This window comes from Coregonus clupeaformis, chromosome 12 (genome assembly GCF_020615455.1).
Source record: "Coregonus clupeaformis isolate EN_2021a chromosome 12, ASM2061545v1, whole genome shotgun sequence".
NCBI classification, from domain to species: Eukaryota; Metazoa; Chordata; class Actinopteri; order Salmoniformes; family Salmonidae; genus Coregonus; species Coregonus clupeaformis.
Genome location: NC_059203.1, coordinates 10,798,747 through 10,816,289, shown reverse-complemented (window position 1 = coordinate 10,816,289; position 17,543 = coordinate 10,798,747). Strand labels below are relative to the sequence as shown.

At 41.5% G+C, this 17,543-nt stretch overlaps 2 protein-coding genes across 2 annotated transcripts; both read left to right on the top strand.

Annotated features, from left to right (window-relative positions):
• Positions 1-6,474: 6,474 nt before the first annotated feature.
• Positions 6,475-7,571, top strand: LOC121578558 (guanylin-like). Its single transcript, XM_041892926.1, has 3 exons — positions 6,475-6,617; positions 6,963-7,158; positions 7,394-7,571. The coding sequence occupies exons 1-3, from the start codon at positions 6,534-6,536 to the stop codon at positions 7,450-7,452; spliced, it is 339 nt and encodes a 112-aa protein (XP_041748860.1). The 5' UTR covers positions 6,475-6,533; the 3' UTR covers positions 7,453-7,571.
• Positions 7,572-9,762: 2,191 nt separating this feature from the next.
• Positions 9,763-13,393, top strand: LOC121578559 (guanylin). The gene is made up of 3 exons (XM_041892927.1): positions 9,763-9,881; positions 10,667-10,853; positions 12,983-13,393. The coding sequence occupies exons 1-3, from the start codon at positions 9,810-9,812 to the stop codon at positions 13,051-13,053; spliced, it is 330 nt and encodes a 109-aa protein (XP_041748861.1). The 5' UTR covers positions 9,763-9,809; the 3' UTR covers positions 13,054-13,393.
• The last annotated feature ends 4,150 nt before the right edge of the window (positions 13,394-17,543 follow it).

Genomic DNA, 17,543 nt, shown 5'->3' with positions numbered 1-17,543 from the left:
AATAATTAATGATCTGCTTAACGTGGACAGATTTGGGGCAGAGATAGGGCTCTCGCTTTGCCTCTCTCTCAGTATATACATGTTTTAAATGAGAGACATCTTTTAGATTTGTGTACTGTTCTTATGACCTGTACTCAATACTATTTTTGTGCAATTCAACTAGGTTGGGAATCTAATATACTTGCCATAATTACACTCAAACACCTTTGTCTGGATATAGAAAAAGCAGCAGACTGCTTGACATGACAACACCAAGCATTCCAAGTCACAAGCCTCCTTGAGGATCATTGAGGTAACTGGGAGGCTCCAATGAAAGGAAAGAGAATCCAACCCTGGACTCTGACACCCTCTCCCTATGTCTACAACTTTCCCCCACTGTGGTATAACTTGTGCCTCCAGGATTGGGCTCCTAATTCACCTCCTTATCATTTAGAAGTGAGCTTTGATTTATGGCTAGTCCAATATGGCTCACTGCATTCGTGATGCACATTGGGATGTTCTGGTGCACTCTTATGCTGTTCAGGTTGAGCTGGCACATTGCTCTTTCCAGAAAATGTTAGTCTGCCCTGGAGTTGCTGCAATCTGGTGACATTATGGTTAGGGCTCTGTGTTTTGGTTAATCATGTCAAATCACCTGGATTTTAACCTTTATTTTAAACTTTTATTTTCCAGAAATGAGAATAAAACCAAAAATTATAGCAATTATCTGAGGGTGGTGCTGGTCCATCAGACATAAAAAGAAAAGGGGACAGTTGAATGAAAAAGCTTTAAATAAAGGTTAAAATACAGGTAATGTGACATGATTAATCAAAACACTAATTATGGTGTATGGGGAGAATGCAACCACACATGATGGTGGCAAGCACATAAGACATGTGTTCACTACAATGAACCAACACAACCTGACACTCAATGACAATAAATCCCATCAACTTACTGGGCCTTCACATACGATAGGAATTGCACCTCTCTAATGTCAATGCTTCTTATTTGTGGTCTATGACCTACACTCTAAGTAACCTCTAGTTAAAGATGCAGTCCGGGATTTTACAAATTCGTAACATTAGAATTGGAATTCGTAACATATCATACGAATTACAAAATATATATATATATAAAAAATAATAACAATAATACGAAAATGGATAACGAAATGGATGACATAGTACACAATTGTGCATAATTTTTGGGGACCCGTTTTGGCTCGTGATCACTACTTTCAAAACTACTGACTGAAATTATACAAAATCTCTGGAGCATCACTTTAACCTGAGATCACCATCACCTGTTCTGTCACTCTCCTCATCTCCTGCTGGGCCTGCCCCAGACCGTAATCACAGCCAACCACCAACAGTTAATATCGGCCAAATTATCATCCTACCCGACTTTCAAAGGAATACTGTATGAAGGAACGTGACCTGCAGGACTTTTTGCCACATTCAACATAAAAAACTCCACAGGTCAATTAGTTGTTGGAAAGATCTAGGGCAGGTCTGTTTGTTACAGCCCTTTCACAGACTCTCCTTCACAACCAGACAACCAACCATTCCACTACTGGAGTGTCCCCAGCATCATTCAGACTGAGATAACATTCCAGTTAGTCAACGGGTCTCGTTGGCATGCAAACTGCATCTGTTGACTGCACCCAACCCTTGTTTATTTGGAAACTGATCACAACACAGACCCAATACCCCGCCAGTCATACAGGAAGGATACTGGCCTTGTCGCTGCAGCATGCTCAGTATGACCAGTTAGCTGTGCAAGCTGGTCAAACCCCAGAACTACAACCACCACTAGCTACTTTGTCTCCTCACCCAGTTGACTTGGAAAGTTGTCTATAAATTAGCTACGAAAAAGTAAAGCTTACATTTATCATAACTGTTCATAGTTAACATTTCCAACTATTGTATCTCTGTGTTTATAGGTCTTTATTTCCAAGATGCATTAAGATATCCTAATGCTGTTTGTTTGTTTGTGTACGTAGGGCAGACAACTGACTACTTGTATTCCACATTTTTGCAATATCAGAACTTGCAATATTGGGCTTATGCGGCCCATCCCCTCTCCAGCTAGGGATTTTTATAGTTTAGGCGGTGTGTCACAATATCTATCAATTTAATCACTTTTGCAGTAAAATATTTATACACAACCATCCGTTTCATTAATGGGAGACATTAAAGATGTGAAAAAACATGGTTGTGTTTTGTTGTACCTTGGGTAGGGGTATCTGAAAAATGTTGGGGCCTTGCCACTAGCCTATCAGTTATTATACAGGTAACTGCCAAAATGGAGAAAACACCAGCATAAAGTGTTGGGCTGCCACAGGCGCCAGAACAGCTTCAATGCACCTTGGCATAGATTCTACAAGTGTCTGGAACTCTATTGGAGGGGGATGCGACACCATTCTTCTGAGAAATTCCATCATTTGGTGTTTTTGTTGAAGGTGGTGGAAAACGGTATCTGAGGCGCCACTCCAGAATCTCCCATAAGTGTTCAATTGGGTTGAGATCTGGTGACTGAGACACATACACACACCCTTTAAACCCGTATGCTCCTTTAAGACCCCTCTTTCAAATCAATGAGATTTCTTCTTCTAGCCATGGTAGCCAATATAATGGGCAACTGGGCATTTTCTTACACGACCCTAAGCAAAATGGGATGTTAATTGCTTAATTAACTCAGGAACCACACCTGTGTGGAAGCACCTGCTTTCAATATACTTTGTATCCCTCATTTACTCAGGTGTGTCCTTTAATTTGGCAGTTAACTGTATGTAAGCTTCAGAGAACAAAGAAATAATGCATAAAATATAACAGGTAGATTTGGTATTCCAGTGATGGAGCATGCCATGCCTTACCCTCATACTGTTGTTCCATACTGCTTTGTAGCCTTTATGGAGAGGATACTGATTAATGAATGACCTTATTTTAAACCGTCTGTGTAAAGCAGCACTTGTTCTCCTCCCATGTAGCCTACTATGGTTGTCTCTGATCACAGTTCAGTAACTGAGTTACACATTTTTCACACCTATATGATAGTTACAGTAAATAACATAGCATTAGTCAGGGAATGTCACCCCATGCTTTGGACTAGAGTCAAAGGCATGAGTGACTAAAGTGTGTAGGGTGGGTAGTCCACCTGAACACTTGCGTCAATGCGGTGATCTGATGACAAATTCCACTGGCCGTTGATACCACTACTGATTGGCCTATTCCATATTGTTAACTACACTGAACAAAATTATAAATGCAACATGTAAAGTGTTGGTCCCATGTTTCATGAGCTGAAATAAAAGATCCCAGAAGTGTTCAACACGTACAAAAAGCTTATTTCTCTCAAATGTTGTGCACAAAATTGTTTACATCCCTGTTAGTGAGCATTTCTCCTTTGCCAAGATAATCCATCCACCTGACAGGTGTGGCATATCAACAAGCTGATTAAACAGCATGATCATTACACAGGTGCACCTTGTGCTGGGGACAATAAAAGGCCACTCTAAAATGTGCAGTTTTGTCACACAACACAATGCCACAGATGTCTCAAGTTTTGAGGCAGCGTGCAATTGGCATGCTGACTGCAGGAATGTCCACCAGAGCTGTTGCCAGATAATTTAATGTTCATTTATCTACCATAAGCCGCCTCCAACGTCGTTTTAGAGAATTTGGCAGTGCGCCCAACCGGCCTCACAACCACAGACCACGTGTATGGCGTCATGTGGGCAAGCGGTTTGCTGATGTCAACATTGTGAACCGAGTGCCCTATGGTGGCGGTGGGCTTATGGTATGGGCAGGCATAAGCTACAGACAATGAACACAATTGCATTTTAACTTGAATGCACAGATCCTGAGGCCCATTGTCGTGCCATTCATCCGCCACCATCACCTCATCTTTCAGCATGATAATGCACAGCCCCATGTCGCAAGGACCTGTACATACAGTGGGGAAAAAAAGTATTTAGTCAGCCACCAATTGTGCAAGTTCTCCCACTTAAAAAGATGAGAGAGGCCTGTAATTTTCATCATAGGTACACGTCAACTATGACAGACAAAATGAGAAAAAAATTCCAGAATATCACATTGTAGGATTTGTAATTTATTTATTTGCAAATTATGGTGGAAAATAAGTATTTGGTCAATAACAAAAGTTTCTCAATACTTTGTTATATACCCTTTGTTGGCAATGACACAAGTCAAACGTTTTCTGTAAGTCTTCACAAGGTTTTCACACCTGTTGCTGGTATTTTGGCCCATTCCTCCATGCAGATCTCCTCTAGAGCAGTGATGTTTTGGGGCTGTCGCTGGGCAACACGGACTTTCAACTCCCTCCAAAAGATTTTCTATGGGGTTGAGATCTGGAGACTGGCTAGGCCACTCCAGGACCTTGAAATGCTTCTTACGAACCACTCCTTCGTTGCCCGGGCGGTGTGTTTGGGATCATTGTCATGCTGAAAGACCCAGCCACGTTTCATCTTCAATGCCCTTGCTGATGGAAGGGGTTTTCACTCAAAATCTCCACGATCATGGCCCCATTCATTCTTTCCTTTACAGGATCAGTCGTCCTGGTCCCTTTGCAGAAAAACAGCCCCAAAGCATGATGTTTCCACCCCCATGCTTCACAGTAGGTATGGTGTTCTTTGGATGCAACTCAGCATTCGTTGTCCTCCAAACACGCCGAGTTGAGTTTTTACCAAAAGTTCTATTTTGGTTTCATCTGACCATATGACATTCTCCCAATGCTCTTCTGGATCATCCAAATGCACTCTAGCAAACTTCAGACGGGCCTGGACATGTACTGGCTTAAGCAGGGGGACACGTCTGGCACTGCAGGATTTGAGTCCGTGGCGGTGTAGTGTGTTACTGATGGTAGGCTTTGTTACTTTGGTCCCAGCTCTCTGCAGGTCATTCACTAGGTCCCCCTGTGTGGTTCTGGGATTTTTGCTCACCGTTCTTGTGATAATTTTGACCCACGGGGTGAGATGTTGCATGGAGCCCCAGATCGGGGAGATTATCAGTGGTCTTGTATGTCTTCCATTTCCTAATAATTGCTCCACACAGTTGATTTCTTCAAACCAAGCTGCTTACCTATTGCAGAATTCAGTCTTCCCCAGCCTGGTGCAGGTCTACAATTTTTGTTTCTGGTGTCCTTTGACAGCTCTTTGGTTTTTAGCCATAGTGGAGTTTGGAGTGTGACTGTTTGAGGTTGTGGACAGGTGTCTTTTATACTGATAACAAGTTCAAACAGGTGCCATTAATACAGGTAACAGTGGAGGACAGAGGAGCCTCTTAAAGAAGAAGTTGCAGGTCTGTGAGAGCCAGAAATCTTGCTTGTTTGTAGGTGACCAAATACTTATTTTCCACCATAATTTGCAAATAAATTCATAAAAATCCTACAATGTGATATTCTGGATATTTTTTTCTCAATTTGTCTGTCATAGTTGAAGTGTACATATGATGAAAATTACAGGCCTCTCTCATCTTTTTAAGTGGGAGAACTTGCACAATTGGTGGCTGACTAAATACTTTTTTCCCCCACTGTAATTCCTGTAAGCTGAAAATGTCCCAGTTCTTCCATGGACTGCATACTTTTTTAAGGTATATGTGACCAACAGATGCATATCTGTATTCCCAGTCATGTGAAATCCACAGATTAGGGCCTAATTTATTTATTTCAATTGACTGATTTCCTTATTTGAACTGTAACTCAGTAAGATCTTTGAAATTGTTGCGTGTTGCATTTATATTTTTGTTCAGTATATAATCAATCTATACTCAAATGTTTTAAAATTAGTTATGGCATGTTATGGAGGAAAGAGCATGTTATATGTTTGATAAATCATTTTAATATAGAACCCAGTGACAAATCGTTTTGATCAACCTAAATGGCCTCATGGATGCGTCTGATTTTGACTGATAAATGAGGCTCCTAAAATGTCTGACTGTGTAATTATAATAATCTAATTATAATATTGCAGCATTATTATGTTTTCAATTCTTTGATACAAGTAGGCTGCTCATTGATGTTATTTCATGTTATTTAGGTTATTATGTTCTTGGAGCCCAAAGGACCATTTATAATCGTTTTACCATCCTTGCAGACAACAGATAAATTGTAACAAAAATATTTTTCAGACACCAAAAAAGTGTGTGTAATAGTATTATTTTGTGTAAACTGCAAAGTTTGTCTAGATTCAGCATAAAGACAGTTTGTGTGACTGTACAGGGATTACTTGTTAACCAATGTGGTAAGTGGAGGCATCAAGTAACGGTCCATAAAAACATCACACTGTGGATGAGGTCAGAGAGAATTTATGAATCCCCCTTTATGACCTTTTAAAATCCACAATCACTACTCATTCAACCGTGAGAAATACTTTGCTCCCATTTGCAGTTTAGCCAATCCCAGGCCAGCAAGGCTGAGCTGAGTTGAAAGTCAACCCTTTAAAAGGCAGAAGTGAGATGAATGGAGAGCAGAGAATGAGGTGATACCAACAGCAGCAAGACTAAAGGCTCAAAGCAAACCTGTCAAAATACAAGATGAAAACCATTCTCGCCATTGCTCTTGTGCTCCTGGCTCTCTATCTGGTCTCTGAAGCCCATGCCGTCCAAGTCAAAGTACAGGTAAGGGCTCCTCTTACAGCAAGATTTACCTTACTATAATGCATTATAATATGAAGACTTTAAACTGCAGTAATGTCAGATTCAAACTCATACTCAATTGGACTTTGCAAAAATCGTAAACTAATGGAAAAATGTTTTGTTAACCCTCGCTATGTAGCTAACAGACAAAATTCAATGTGGCATTTTTTTAACAAAGCGCATACTTGGTGCAAGCTATCATTACAACTCTATGGGCATCCTTGTCACATATAGAATGTGTAAAGCATCTATATGATTGGCCTGGTCCCCAATATGACTCACAGATATCTCTAACCGTGTCTCTCTCCTCTCTTCTCTTCTCTCTAGGAGGGCGACTTTGTTTTCTCACTGGAATCAGTGAAGAAGCTCCAAAAACTGACAGAGAGCAGCAGTGTAAACGAGAAGCAGAATCCTCATCTCGCCAGCACCAGCTTTGCTTCCGTCTGTGCTAACCCCTCCCTGCCACAGGAGTTCATGCCGCTGTGCATGCAGAGAGGGGCCAGCATGTCTCTCTCAAGACTAGGTAAGAAAAGGCCACACTATAGAATAATATCCACTATAGTCCAACTTGGTGGAACAGACCAGATTGTGATAAGACCGTAATAATTTGCTGATGGCGAGTCATTTATCAGAATTTTATAGAACGTCGCTCTCTCTTTTATACTAGTTGATCTCTGCAATGTGTGGTTGTAGTTTGAATTGATTTAGTGATTTTGAAACATGTTTTTAACACTGTACCTTTGTCTTCTTTCTTCCAGCTGCTATGCCTATAGACATTTGTGAGATCTGTGCCTTTGTTGCCTGCACAGGCTGTTAGGCAAGATATCAACCTGACTGCCAGCAGAAGACAAGCCACCCACATGATCATTCTGAATATTGTGACAACAATGTGGATTTCATGTATACAAATTGCCATCCTCACACATGATTGGCCCATATAACTGGACCACAAATTAAAAAATATATATTAAATGATGGCTCATTTTCTAGAAACTGTTACTTTGGAGCTTTATTCAGCACTTATTTGTCTACTTCTTTTATTTTCCTTTTATCACTTGACTTTCATTTTGATATGTTACAGTTCTATCTTACCAGGCTTTGTACTTATTTAATGTAGAGATGTATTTTTGTTTTGGGGTTTTTTGTATTCTTTTGTATGTTTATAAATGCCTCATGTTTAATAAAAAATATTTGAAGAACATGTAATGTTGTTTCAGTGAGTGGTCTACCAACTGCAACAGCAAACCTTGAATATAACATATCTGATAAACTGGCTGATATTGGCACAACACAGAGAATAATACTTTATTCACTTTTGTTTGAAACTTGAAATTTGTGTCTTTCCCCAAAAAATACACAAACACACAAACGCGAGCACACATGCATAAACACACACACACGCACACGCACACACACATCAATTGAGAGGTTAATGGTACATCTTAAGGCTAAGTGCTGCCCCAGTGCACAACTTACGTCCCACAGTCTATTCTATTGTCACTGTGCTTTTGCTTCACTACCTAGACATTGATTTGTTGGTATATATTGTAAATTCATAGACAGTAGTAGATTGCACAACAGTAATAAATAACAGCAACCCTCTAGCTAGTACCTGTAGATCTTCAAATCCTATAACTCTCAGTGTTGCCAGTGTTGGGAATTGAACCATCAACCTTCCAGATTCTGCTCCGTATTTCGAACTTGTAGCGTGGGAAGCTTATTGCCCCATCCTTAGCTAACACATCTGACTCAAAAAATCTACTAATTATAGTCTTCATTTTAGAATCCCATTGTGTTAGCTACAGTATGCATCCCTCTAAGACCAGAGCTGCCAAGTGCCCGGCCCTAATGTAGTTGATGCTCCCAATGTTATTTGTAGGCTATGTGTTGTTTAGATGTGTAGTTAAGTACTATTATTGGCATTAAATACAAATAGTGATACAGTTCACAAGCACAAAGAGACAATCACTAGTAACCTTCAGTGTTTTTAGGCCATTCTACCATTTTTACTCTTGGAGCCAGAGTGAATGTGCCAGAAAATGTAAAGTATGTATTCTGCCACATTCTCTTTGTAATGCTGACTGACAAGCAAAGAGACAACTGTTAGAATATCCTTTGTGTCATTAAAAATAACATGCAGCCAAATAACTCAATTCAATCAAACCTACATTGCAGTATTAAATGGGCAATCTTCGATTGCTACATCCATTTTTTGACTTTTAAGTTAATGATATGTACCCATTGATTCTTGAAGAATATAACTTATAAATGCTTCATGAGCTTAGTTCTACTGTCGTACTGCCAAAATATACGCTTGTTTTACACCATTGTTTGTAAACAATGTAATTGTTAACACTGTATAGCCTCAAACCATGGTTAAAACTATAATTTTGATGTCATGTCTGGTTAGTCCTTGCATCCATATCTCTGTCTATGAATTTACATTTCTCCAGCCCATCCCTCAGCTGTTTACCAAAAACAGTGGCAGGTGCCCACTTTGTTATTGTTTGAAATAACAACAGTCATAGACAATGGTACCTCTAATACTATCAGGTAGATTCATCACAGATAGATGCTTCCAGTTTCCAGCCAAAGGAAGTGTGTGCACGTCATAGGTAGATTGTAAACAAAGTCACAGCATACGCATTGTTGTGGCAGGTTTGATTGAATTACAGCCTCAGCCTCCATGTTGCAGATTGCAAACATCACAAATATTTGGAGGACTATTAGACAGACCTATTCAAACAATTTGACAAGGTCACTATCAGACCTAAAATGCAAACAAGCACTATACATTTGGACAGATAGCCTGTTGCTTTGTTATCAGGGTTTAATGATAAATGACTGTGGGTGAGATGGGAGAAATTAGATTTATAGGATGTTTAATTGGCACTAAGGACGTCAATATGGAACATCATGTCAACAATAAAAGCATACAAACAACATAGTGACAGGGGCATCTACAGAGGTTGATAAAGAAAAAAAATAGGATGCTGTGGCATAACACATTTGTGTTTTGTTATCAGATAGGCACCCAGCCCCTGCGTTAATAAGTGACTTAATCTGTCCAGCGATGGGTTTATAAAGGGCAGAGCAGAGGCACACCTCAATTCAAGCTGTAGGCTCCTCTCTCTGCATCTCAAGGCTCTCTGAGACATCCGGGCGAAGCTGAAAATGAAACCACTGAGTGTTTGTCTTGTATTGACCTCCTGTATCCTCTGGGGCTCACTGAGTGTTGAGATTAGGGTGAGTATATCTCTTCTTTATGTCCATGGTCAGAAATGTTTGGAGTTTTGTGACTCTTTGTTGTTTGAGACATGGGGGAAGGACATTCTTCTGGAGGTGTATAGGGTTTGTTATTTGATTAACGATATCTGTAAGTGTCTGGAGTTTAGAGATACTGGTTTACACATGTGAAGATAAGTTAGTGAAACTAGAGAAATAGATCACTTTCAACAACACACTGATAAAGAAATAGATCCCTTTTAACAACAGACTGATAAAGAAATAGATCCCTTATAACAACGCACTTTGACTAAGAACTTCATGATAGACCACTAAAGAGATGTGGGGCCATTGTCAAGTCAGAGGAGAGCATCAACATTTGACACTGTTCTCTATTTCTTTCAACTTTATTTAACCAGGCAAGTCAATCAAGAACAAACTATGATTTACAATGACGGCCAGACTATGACTGACTGCCCATTAATTGTATAGAGCATTAAAAAGCTATCTTCTTTTTGTTTGGTTTTAATTATCATATAGCAATTCATTCTGTTGGGGTTTATTCATTCTTGTTTGGAATCCACACACCGTTACACTTCTTTTGAACTCATTCACAAGGTTATTAACTGGCTTATCTGTATAATAATCTCTTACGCTATGAGAATCACCTCTATAAACCTGTCACATTAATAGTGGAACAACACATTTGGTTGTCTAATAATGTCAACCTAATGTTGAAAATTAAGGGTTATGCAAGGGTAAATTAGAGAATTCACCATCTCATCCATGTGTTTCACCGTGTCCAGGATGGAGAACGGAGCTATCCCCTAGAGACTGTGAAAGCTTTGAAGGAGCTGATGGACGCAGATGCCATGGTTAACCCGCGGTTGATCAACACCAACATGGTCTCTGTCTGTTACAACCCTGTCCTGCCACAGGCCTTCTATCCAGTGTGCCAGGGAAAAGGGGCAGCCATGGTCTTCTCTAGGCTAGGTAAGGCTGTGCCATAAACAAACAGTGCTTTGAGTAGTGGGTGGACTGAAATATTGTCATTCAATATTGGTATATGACTTTAAAAATGGTTTGTCTTATTGCCCCTATCCACCTTATCTGTTGTAAAAATCCATAAACTGTACATTTTAGCATTCAAACACAAGCTATAGGCTATTACCTGCTTCAGCGTTTTTGAAGTTGTTGGAGTTGGTGGGGAAGGTGACCTGTTTTCACAAAATGTTTACATTTACATTTTAGTAATTTAGCAGACGCTCTTATCCAGAGATTCCCAAAGTCAGTGCCAGTAGGAAAAAGTGCATTCATTATTTTACCCCCTTTTTCGTGACATCCAATTACAATCTTGTCTCATCGCTGCAACTCCCCAACGAGCTCGGGAGAGGCGAAGGTCAAATCTTGCGTCCTCCGAAACATGTCCCCCGCCAAACTGTGCTTCTTAACACCTGCCCACTTAACCCGGAAGCCAGCTGCACCAATGTGTTGGAGGAAACACCATTCAACTGACGACCAGCCTGCAGGCACCCAGCCCACCACAAGGAGTCGCTAGAGCACAATGAGCCAAGTAACACCCCCCCAGCCAAACCCTCATGATGCTGGGCCAATTGTGTGCCACCCTATGGGACTCCCGGTCACAGCCGGTTGTGACACAGCCTGGGATCGAACCCGGGTCTGTAGTGACGCCTCAAGCACTGCGATGCAGCGCCTTAGACCACTGTGCCACTCGGGAGGCCCCATTTCGTTGTTTAATTGTTGTTTGTTCGTTCGTTTTTCGGGCGGGGGCACCGTGGGATTGATTTAAGATACTCTTTAAAGAAGTAGTAGTAATTCACTATTTTACAACTTGTTGGATGGTTGCTCATCCTGAAAGTAGTCTATGGGCCAGGAGAAACTGTAATCCATGGTTCCGTTTTCTTTAAACAGCCATTACAAACTTTCACCACTAGCTAAGAATCAATGTAGGTGATGGGGGCATGTGAGCATGTTTTAAAAAATAATTCCCAAATCACCTGAAATTAACTCCATATTTGGTTTGATGTTCCTTAAAGGTGATTTGGCCATAATGCCCCCATCACTTCCATAGACGTTTAGCTAGCGGTGGCTAAAGTTAGCTGAAGCTTGTAATAGCTGTTTAAAGAGAACTGAACCATGGATTACAGTTTGTCCTGGCCCTAGTCTACTTTCAGGGTGAGGAATCATCTAACGTCAAGTTGTAAAATAGTGAACTACTCCTTTAAAGACCCCACAACCTCCCTATGGGGCCTGTTCTGAACTGAATTGATGTTGTGTACTCAGTGAAGGGTGTATGCAGATTGAAAGGCGTTTGAAGTCAATGATAGTGGAAACGTAATCCATCCTCAAGGGATTGACTCTGAAGGGTTCAGCATCTATTGGTAGTCATTAGCACATTGAATGGTTTCAGTGAAACACTGATGAATATCTGCCTTGTTATCAGCTGACGACCTCTAACCACCAGTAGCGGCAGCCAAAGTGCTCTGTAACCTGGCAGGATTTACTGAGTGTTAGAGACACTACATCCATCCCATATCATTCATCCTTTTTATACGATCAACAACATGATCCCCCATAACTACTTGAGCAATGCTGTCACAGATGTGACAGTATTGACATATTTCCTCTTTTGATTCCACATGAGCACACATGGACAACCCAGGAAAGCGATTCTCGGAGACTGAGGCATATGCTCTCACAGCACCTGTTGTTAGCTGTAGCAGAGAGCTGGAACACATACGCAGGCTGTTGCAGTAGATGGCTTGCTACAACAAGCAGCAGATGTTGGCCTGGACACAGCCAGTCCTGCTACCTAAAGAGAATGATTCCTGCGTATAATATATCCTTCTACGTCCACTTAACGACATGATTTATGTGTGTTGCTCACGAGTGATTCTACTCACAAGAGCCCAATGAAAGCTGAACAAATAGCATTTGAGTGCAATAAAGTGTGCGAGACAAAGAAATGCCTCTATTTTGCTCTGTAAACCCTTTAACGAGGCTGATTCACTTCCTCCCATGGTCAATATTAGCATTGTATCTGACACTATGGCAGCCATAGCCATATGTTAACCTTGTGTGTTATTGTTGTCTCTCCCCAGTGGATGCCATCACGTCTCCAGATCTGTGTGAGATCTGTGCCCACCCCGCCTGCTTTGGGTGTCTACCGTAAGACTGCCACCATCTCTTACACAATCCTCTGAAGCGCTCCTATCTACACCACACATCTTCACCTTCTTCAGATCTGCATCGCATATGAAGCCCAGGCCATGAATAAGCCCAACCTATCCGTGTGACAGGGGCCATGGATTGACAAATTGCATACAGTTGAGAAATGTTGTGTGTTTGATGTTGTTTGAGCTGTATGGCCGAAATTAAGTTACTTATAATTCAGCAAAAGGCTTTAAATCAACAGTAATGTCCAGATTTTCATGACATTTCCATGGATTACCATGTAATATGTGATAAATTCACTGTAGAAACTGAATCATAAATGTATATTGCTATTCAAATTGTGTCTAATGTGTTGTCCCATTTTTTCCACCAGACTGAATTTGTTTATATTCTGCCACATTACTGTAAATGGACTGATTCTGTAAATCTTTCTTAATATATCTACTTTACTGACACTTTGAAGTATGCTATATTGAAAGTGAAACAGCTAAAATTATTCATACACTATATATACAAAGGTATGTGGACACCCCTTCAAATTAGTGGATTCGGCTATTTCAGCCACACCCGGTGTATAAATCGAGCACACTGCCATGCAATCTCCATAGACAAACATTGGCAACAGAAGGGCCTTACTGAAGAGCTCAGTGACTTTCAACGTGTCACTGTCATAGGATGCCACCTTCCCAACAAGTCAGTTTGTCAAATTTCTGCCCTGCTAGAGCTGCCCTGGTCAACTGTAAGTACGGTGAAGTGGATACCTCTAGGAGCAACAACGGCTCAGCCGCGAAGTGGTAGGCCACATAAGCTCACAGAACGGGACTATCAAGTGCTGAAGCGCGTAGCGAGTAAATATCGAGTGTCCTCAGTTGCAACACTCACTACCGAGTTCCATATTGCCTCTGGAAGCAACGTCAGCACAATAACTGTCCGTCGGGAGCTTCGTGAAATGGGTTTCCATGGCTGAGCAGCCACACACAAGTCTAAGATCACCATGCGCAATGCCAAGCGTCGGCTGGAGTGGTGTAAAGCTCACCGCCATTGGACTCTACAGCAGTGGAAACGCGTTCTCTGGAATGATGAATCACGCTTCACCATCTGGCAGTCCGACGGATCTGGGTTTGGCGGATGCCAGGAGAATGCGTAGGAGAAATAATGGTCTGGGGCTGTTTTCTGTGGTTTGGGCTAGGCCCCTTAGTTCCTGTGAAGGGAAATCTTAATGCTACAGCATACAATGACATTCTAGACGATTCCGTGCTTCCAACTTTGTGGCAACAGTTTGGGGAAGGTCCTTTCCTGTTTCAGCATGACAATGCCCCCGTGCACAAAGCAAGGTCCATACAGAAATGGTTTGTCGAGATTGATGTGGAAGAACTTGACTGTCCTGCACAGAGCCTTGACCTCAACATCATCGAACACCTTTGGGATTAATTGGAAAGCCGACTGCGAGCCAGGCCTAATCGCCCAACATCAGTGCCCGACTTCACTAATGCTCTTGTGGCTGAATGGAAGCAAGTCCTTGCAGCAATGTTCCAACATCTAGTGGAAAGCCTTCCCAGAAGAGTGGAGGCTAATATTGAGGACCAACTCCATGTTAATGCCTATGATTTTGGAATGAAATGTTCGACGAGCAGGATTCCACATACTTTTGGCCATGTAGTGTATGTCATCATCACACTGTCAACATATTTTTATTTTTATTTTTATTTTACAATTGTATACATTTCATTTTAGCAATATATTGCCAAACCACCAGAGGGCAGACCTTACCATGTAAATATCACCTTACATTTACACTACCAGTCAAAAGTTTGGACACACCTACTCATTCAAGGGTATTTCTTTATTCTTACTATGTTTTACATTGTAGAATAATAGTAAATACATGACTATGAAATAACACATATGGAATCATGTAGTAACCAAAAAAGTGTTAAACAAATCTAAATATATTTTATATTTGAGATTCTTCAAATAGCCACCCTTTGCCTTGACGACAGCTTTGCACACTCTTGGCATTCTCTCAACCAGCTTCATTAAATGTTAATTTGTGGAATTTTTGAGCCAATCAGTTGAGCCAATCAGTTGTGTTGTGACAAGGTAGGGGGGTATACAGAAGATAGCCCTATTTGGTAAAAGACCAAGTCCATATTATGCCAAGAACAGCTCAAATAAGCATAGAGAAACGACAGTCCATCACTACTTTAAGACATGAAGGTCAGTCAATAGGGAACATTTCAAGATCATTGAAAGTTTCTTCAAGTGCAGTCGCAAAAACCATCAAGCGCTATGAGGAAACTGGCTCCAAGAGTTACCTCTGCTGCTGAGGATAAGTTCATTAGAGTTACCAGCCTCAGAAATTGCATCCCAAATAAATGCTTCACAGAGTTGAAGTTACAGACACATCTCAACATCAACTGTTCAGAGGAGACTGTGTGAATCAGGCCTTCATGGTCGAATTGCTGCAAAGAAACCACTAGTAAAGACACCAATAAGAAGAAGAGACCTGCTTGGGCCAAGAAACATGAGCAAGGACATTAGACCGGTGGAAATGTGTCCTTTGGTCTGGAGTCCAAATTTGAGTTTTGTGGTTCCAACTGCCGTGTCTTTGTGAGACGCGGTGTGGGTGATCGGATGATCTCCGCATGTGTAATTCTCACCGTAAAGCGTGGAGGAGGAGGTGTTATGGTTTTGGGGTGCTTTGCTGGTGACACTGTCTGTGATTTATTTAGAATTCAAGGCACACTTAACCAGCATGGGTACCACAGCATTCTGCAGTGATACGCCATCCCATCTGGTTTGGGCTTAGTGGGACTATCATTTGAATTTCAACAGGACAATGACCCAACACACCTCCAGGCTGTGTAAGGGCTATTTTACCAAGAAGGAGAGTGATGGAGCGCTGCATCAGATGACCTGGCCTCCACATTCCCCTGACCTCAACCAAATTGAGATGGTTTGGGATGAGTTGGACGGCAGAGTGAAGGAAAAGCAGCCAACAAGTGCTCAGCATATGTGGGAACTCCTTCAAGACTGTTGGAAAAGCATTCCAGGTGAAGCAGGTTGAGAGCATTCCAAAGGTGTGCAAAGCTGTCATCAAGGCAAAGGGTGGCTATTTGAAGAATCTCAAGTATAAAATATATTTGATTTGTTTAACACTTTCTTGGTTACTTCATGATTCCATATGTGTTATTTCATAGTGTTGATGTCTTCACTATTATTCTACAATGTAGAAAATAGTACAAATAAAGGAAAACCCTTGAATGAGTAGTTGCGTCCAAATTTTTTAGTGGTACTGTACATTTTAGTCATTTAGCACAGTGGTTCTCAAACCTCTCCTCGGGGACCCCCAGACATTCTAACTATTCCAGAGCTGGAACACCTGATTCTTGTCAACTAATCATCAAGCCCTTGACTACTTTAATCAGGTGAGCTAGCTCAGGGCTACAACAAAGCTGTGAAACATCTGGGGGTCCCTGAGGAGATGTTTGAGAAACACTGATTTAGTAGACGCGCTTATGCAGAGTCACTCACGGTCGTTAGTGCATGTATTTTTCATAATGGTCCCCCATGGGAATCAAACCCACACCTCTAGCATTGCAAGCGCTATGCTCTACCAACTGAGCCACATGAGACCACCTAGCACCAGATTAGGTCACACTTTTGTATTTGGATAGTCCATCTGTAGATGCTCTACAACTGGTGATACTATCAACAAACAATCTGTTGATAAGCAACTGCTTACTAAGGTTACGATTAGGGTTAGGTTTAGAATATAGGTTATGCTTAGGGTTAGGGCTAGGGCTAAGGTAAGGGTTACGTTTAGGGTACGGATTAGGGTTAAGGTTAGGGTTAGCGCTAGGGTTAGTAGGTAGTTAGTTTAAATGTTACTGTTAGTATGTACGATCTACAGATGGACTATCCAAATACAGTGTTACCCCAGGTTACTACTTCACCTTACACTACCCCTAATGTTGTGTATCATGCCCAACTGAGCTTTGACAATGGTTATTTATGTTTTTTTGGATTTATAATAATAATAATAAGCCATTTAGCAGACGCTTTTATTCAAAGCGACTTACAGTCATGCATGCATACATTTTTGTGTATGGGTGGTCCCGGGGATCGAATCCACTACCTTGGCGTTACAAGCGCCGTGCTCTACCAGCTGAGCTACAGAGGACCACAAGTCAAGTCATTCTTTTGAATGTAACCATGATTTTAACCATGAAGTCGCGCCGGAGAAGACGGCTGCCGTTTTACAGCCCTCTAACCAATTGCACCTCCCGAGTGGCGCAGTGGTCTAAGGCACTGCATCGCAGTGCTAGCTGTGCCACTAGAGATCCTGGTTCAAATCCAGGCTCTGTCGTAGCCTGCCGCGACCGGGAGACCCATGGGGCGGCGCGCAATTGGCCCAGCGTCATCCAGGGTAGGGGAGGGAATGGCCGGCAGGGATGTAGCTCAGTTGATAGAGCATGGCGTTTGCAA

What these genes read in the sequence shown, in the direction of transcription:
- LOC121578558 (XM_041892926.1), top strand. Translation starts at nt 6,534, where the DNA reads ATGAAAACCATTCTCGCCATTGCTCTTGTGCTCCTGGCTCTCTATCTG. An exon ending in CCGTCCAAGTCAAAGTACAG is followed by an intron (nt 6,618 to 6,962) that starts GTAAGGGCTCCT and finishes TCTTCTCTCTAG; the next exon opens with GAGGGCGACTTTGTTTTCTC. An exon ending in CATGTCTCTCTCAAGACTAG is followed by an intron (nt 7,159 to 7,393) that starts GTAAGAAAAGGC and finishes TCTTTCTTCCAG; the next exon opens with CTGCTATGCCTATAGACATT.
- LOC121578559 (XM_041892927.1), top strand. Translation starts at nt 9,810, where the DNA reads ATGAAACCACTGAGTGTTTGTCTTGTATTGACCTCCTGTATCCTCTGG. An exon ending in CACTGAGTGTTGAGATTAGG is followed by an intron (nt 9,882 to 10,666) that starts GTGAGTATATCT and finishes CACCGTGTCCAG; the next exon opens with GATGGAGAACGGAGCTATCC. An exon ending in CATGGTCTTCTCTAGGCTAG is followed by an intron (nt 10,854 to 12,982) that starts GTAAGGCTGTGC and finishes GTCTCTCCCCAG; the next exon opens with TGGATGCCATCACGTCTCCA.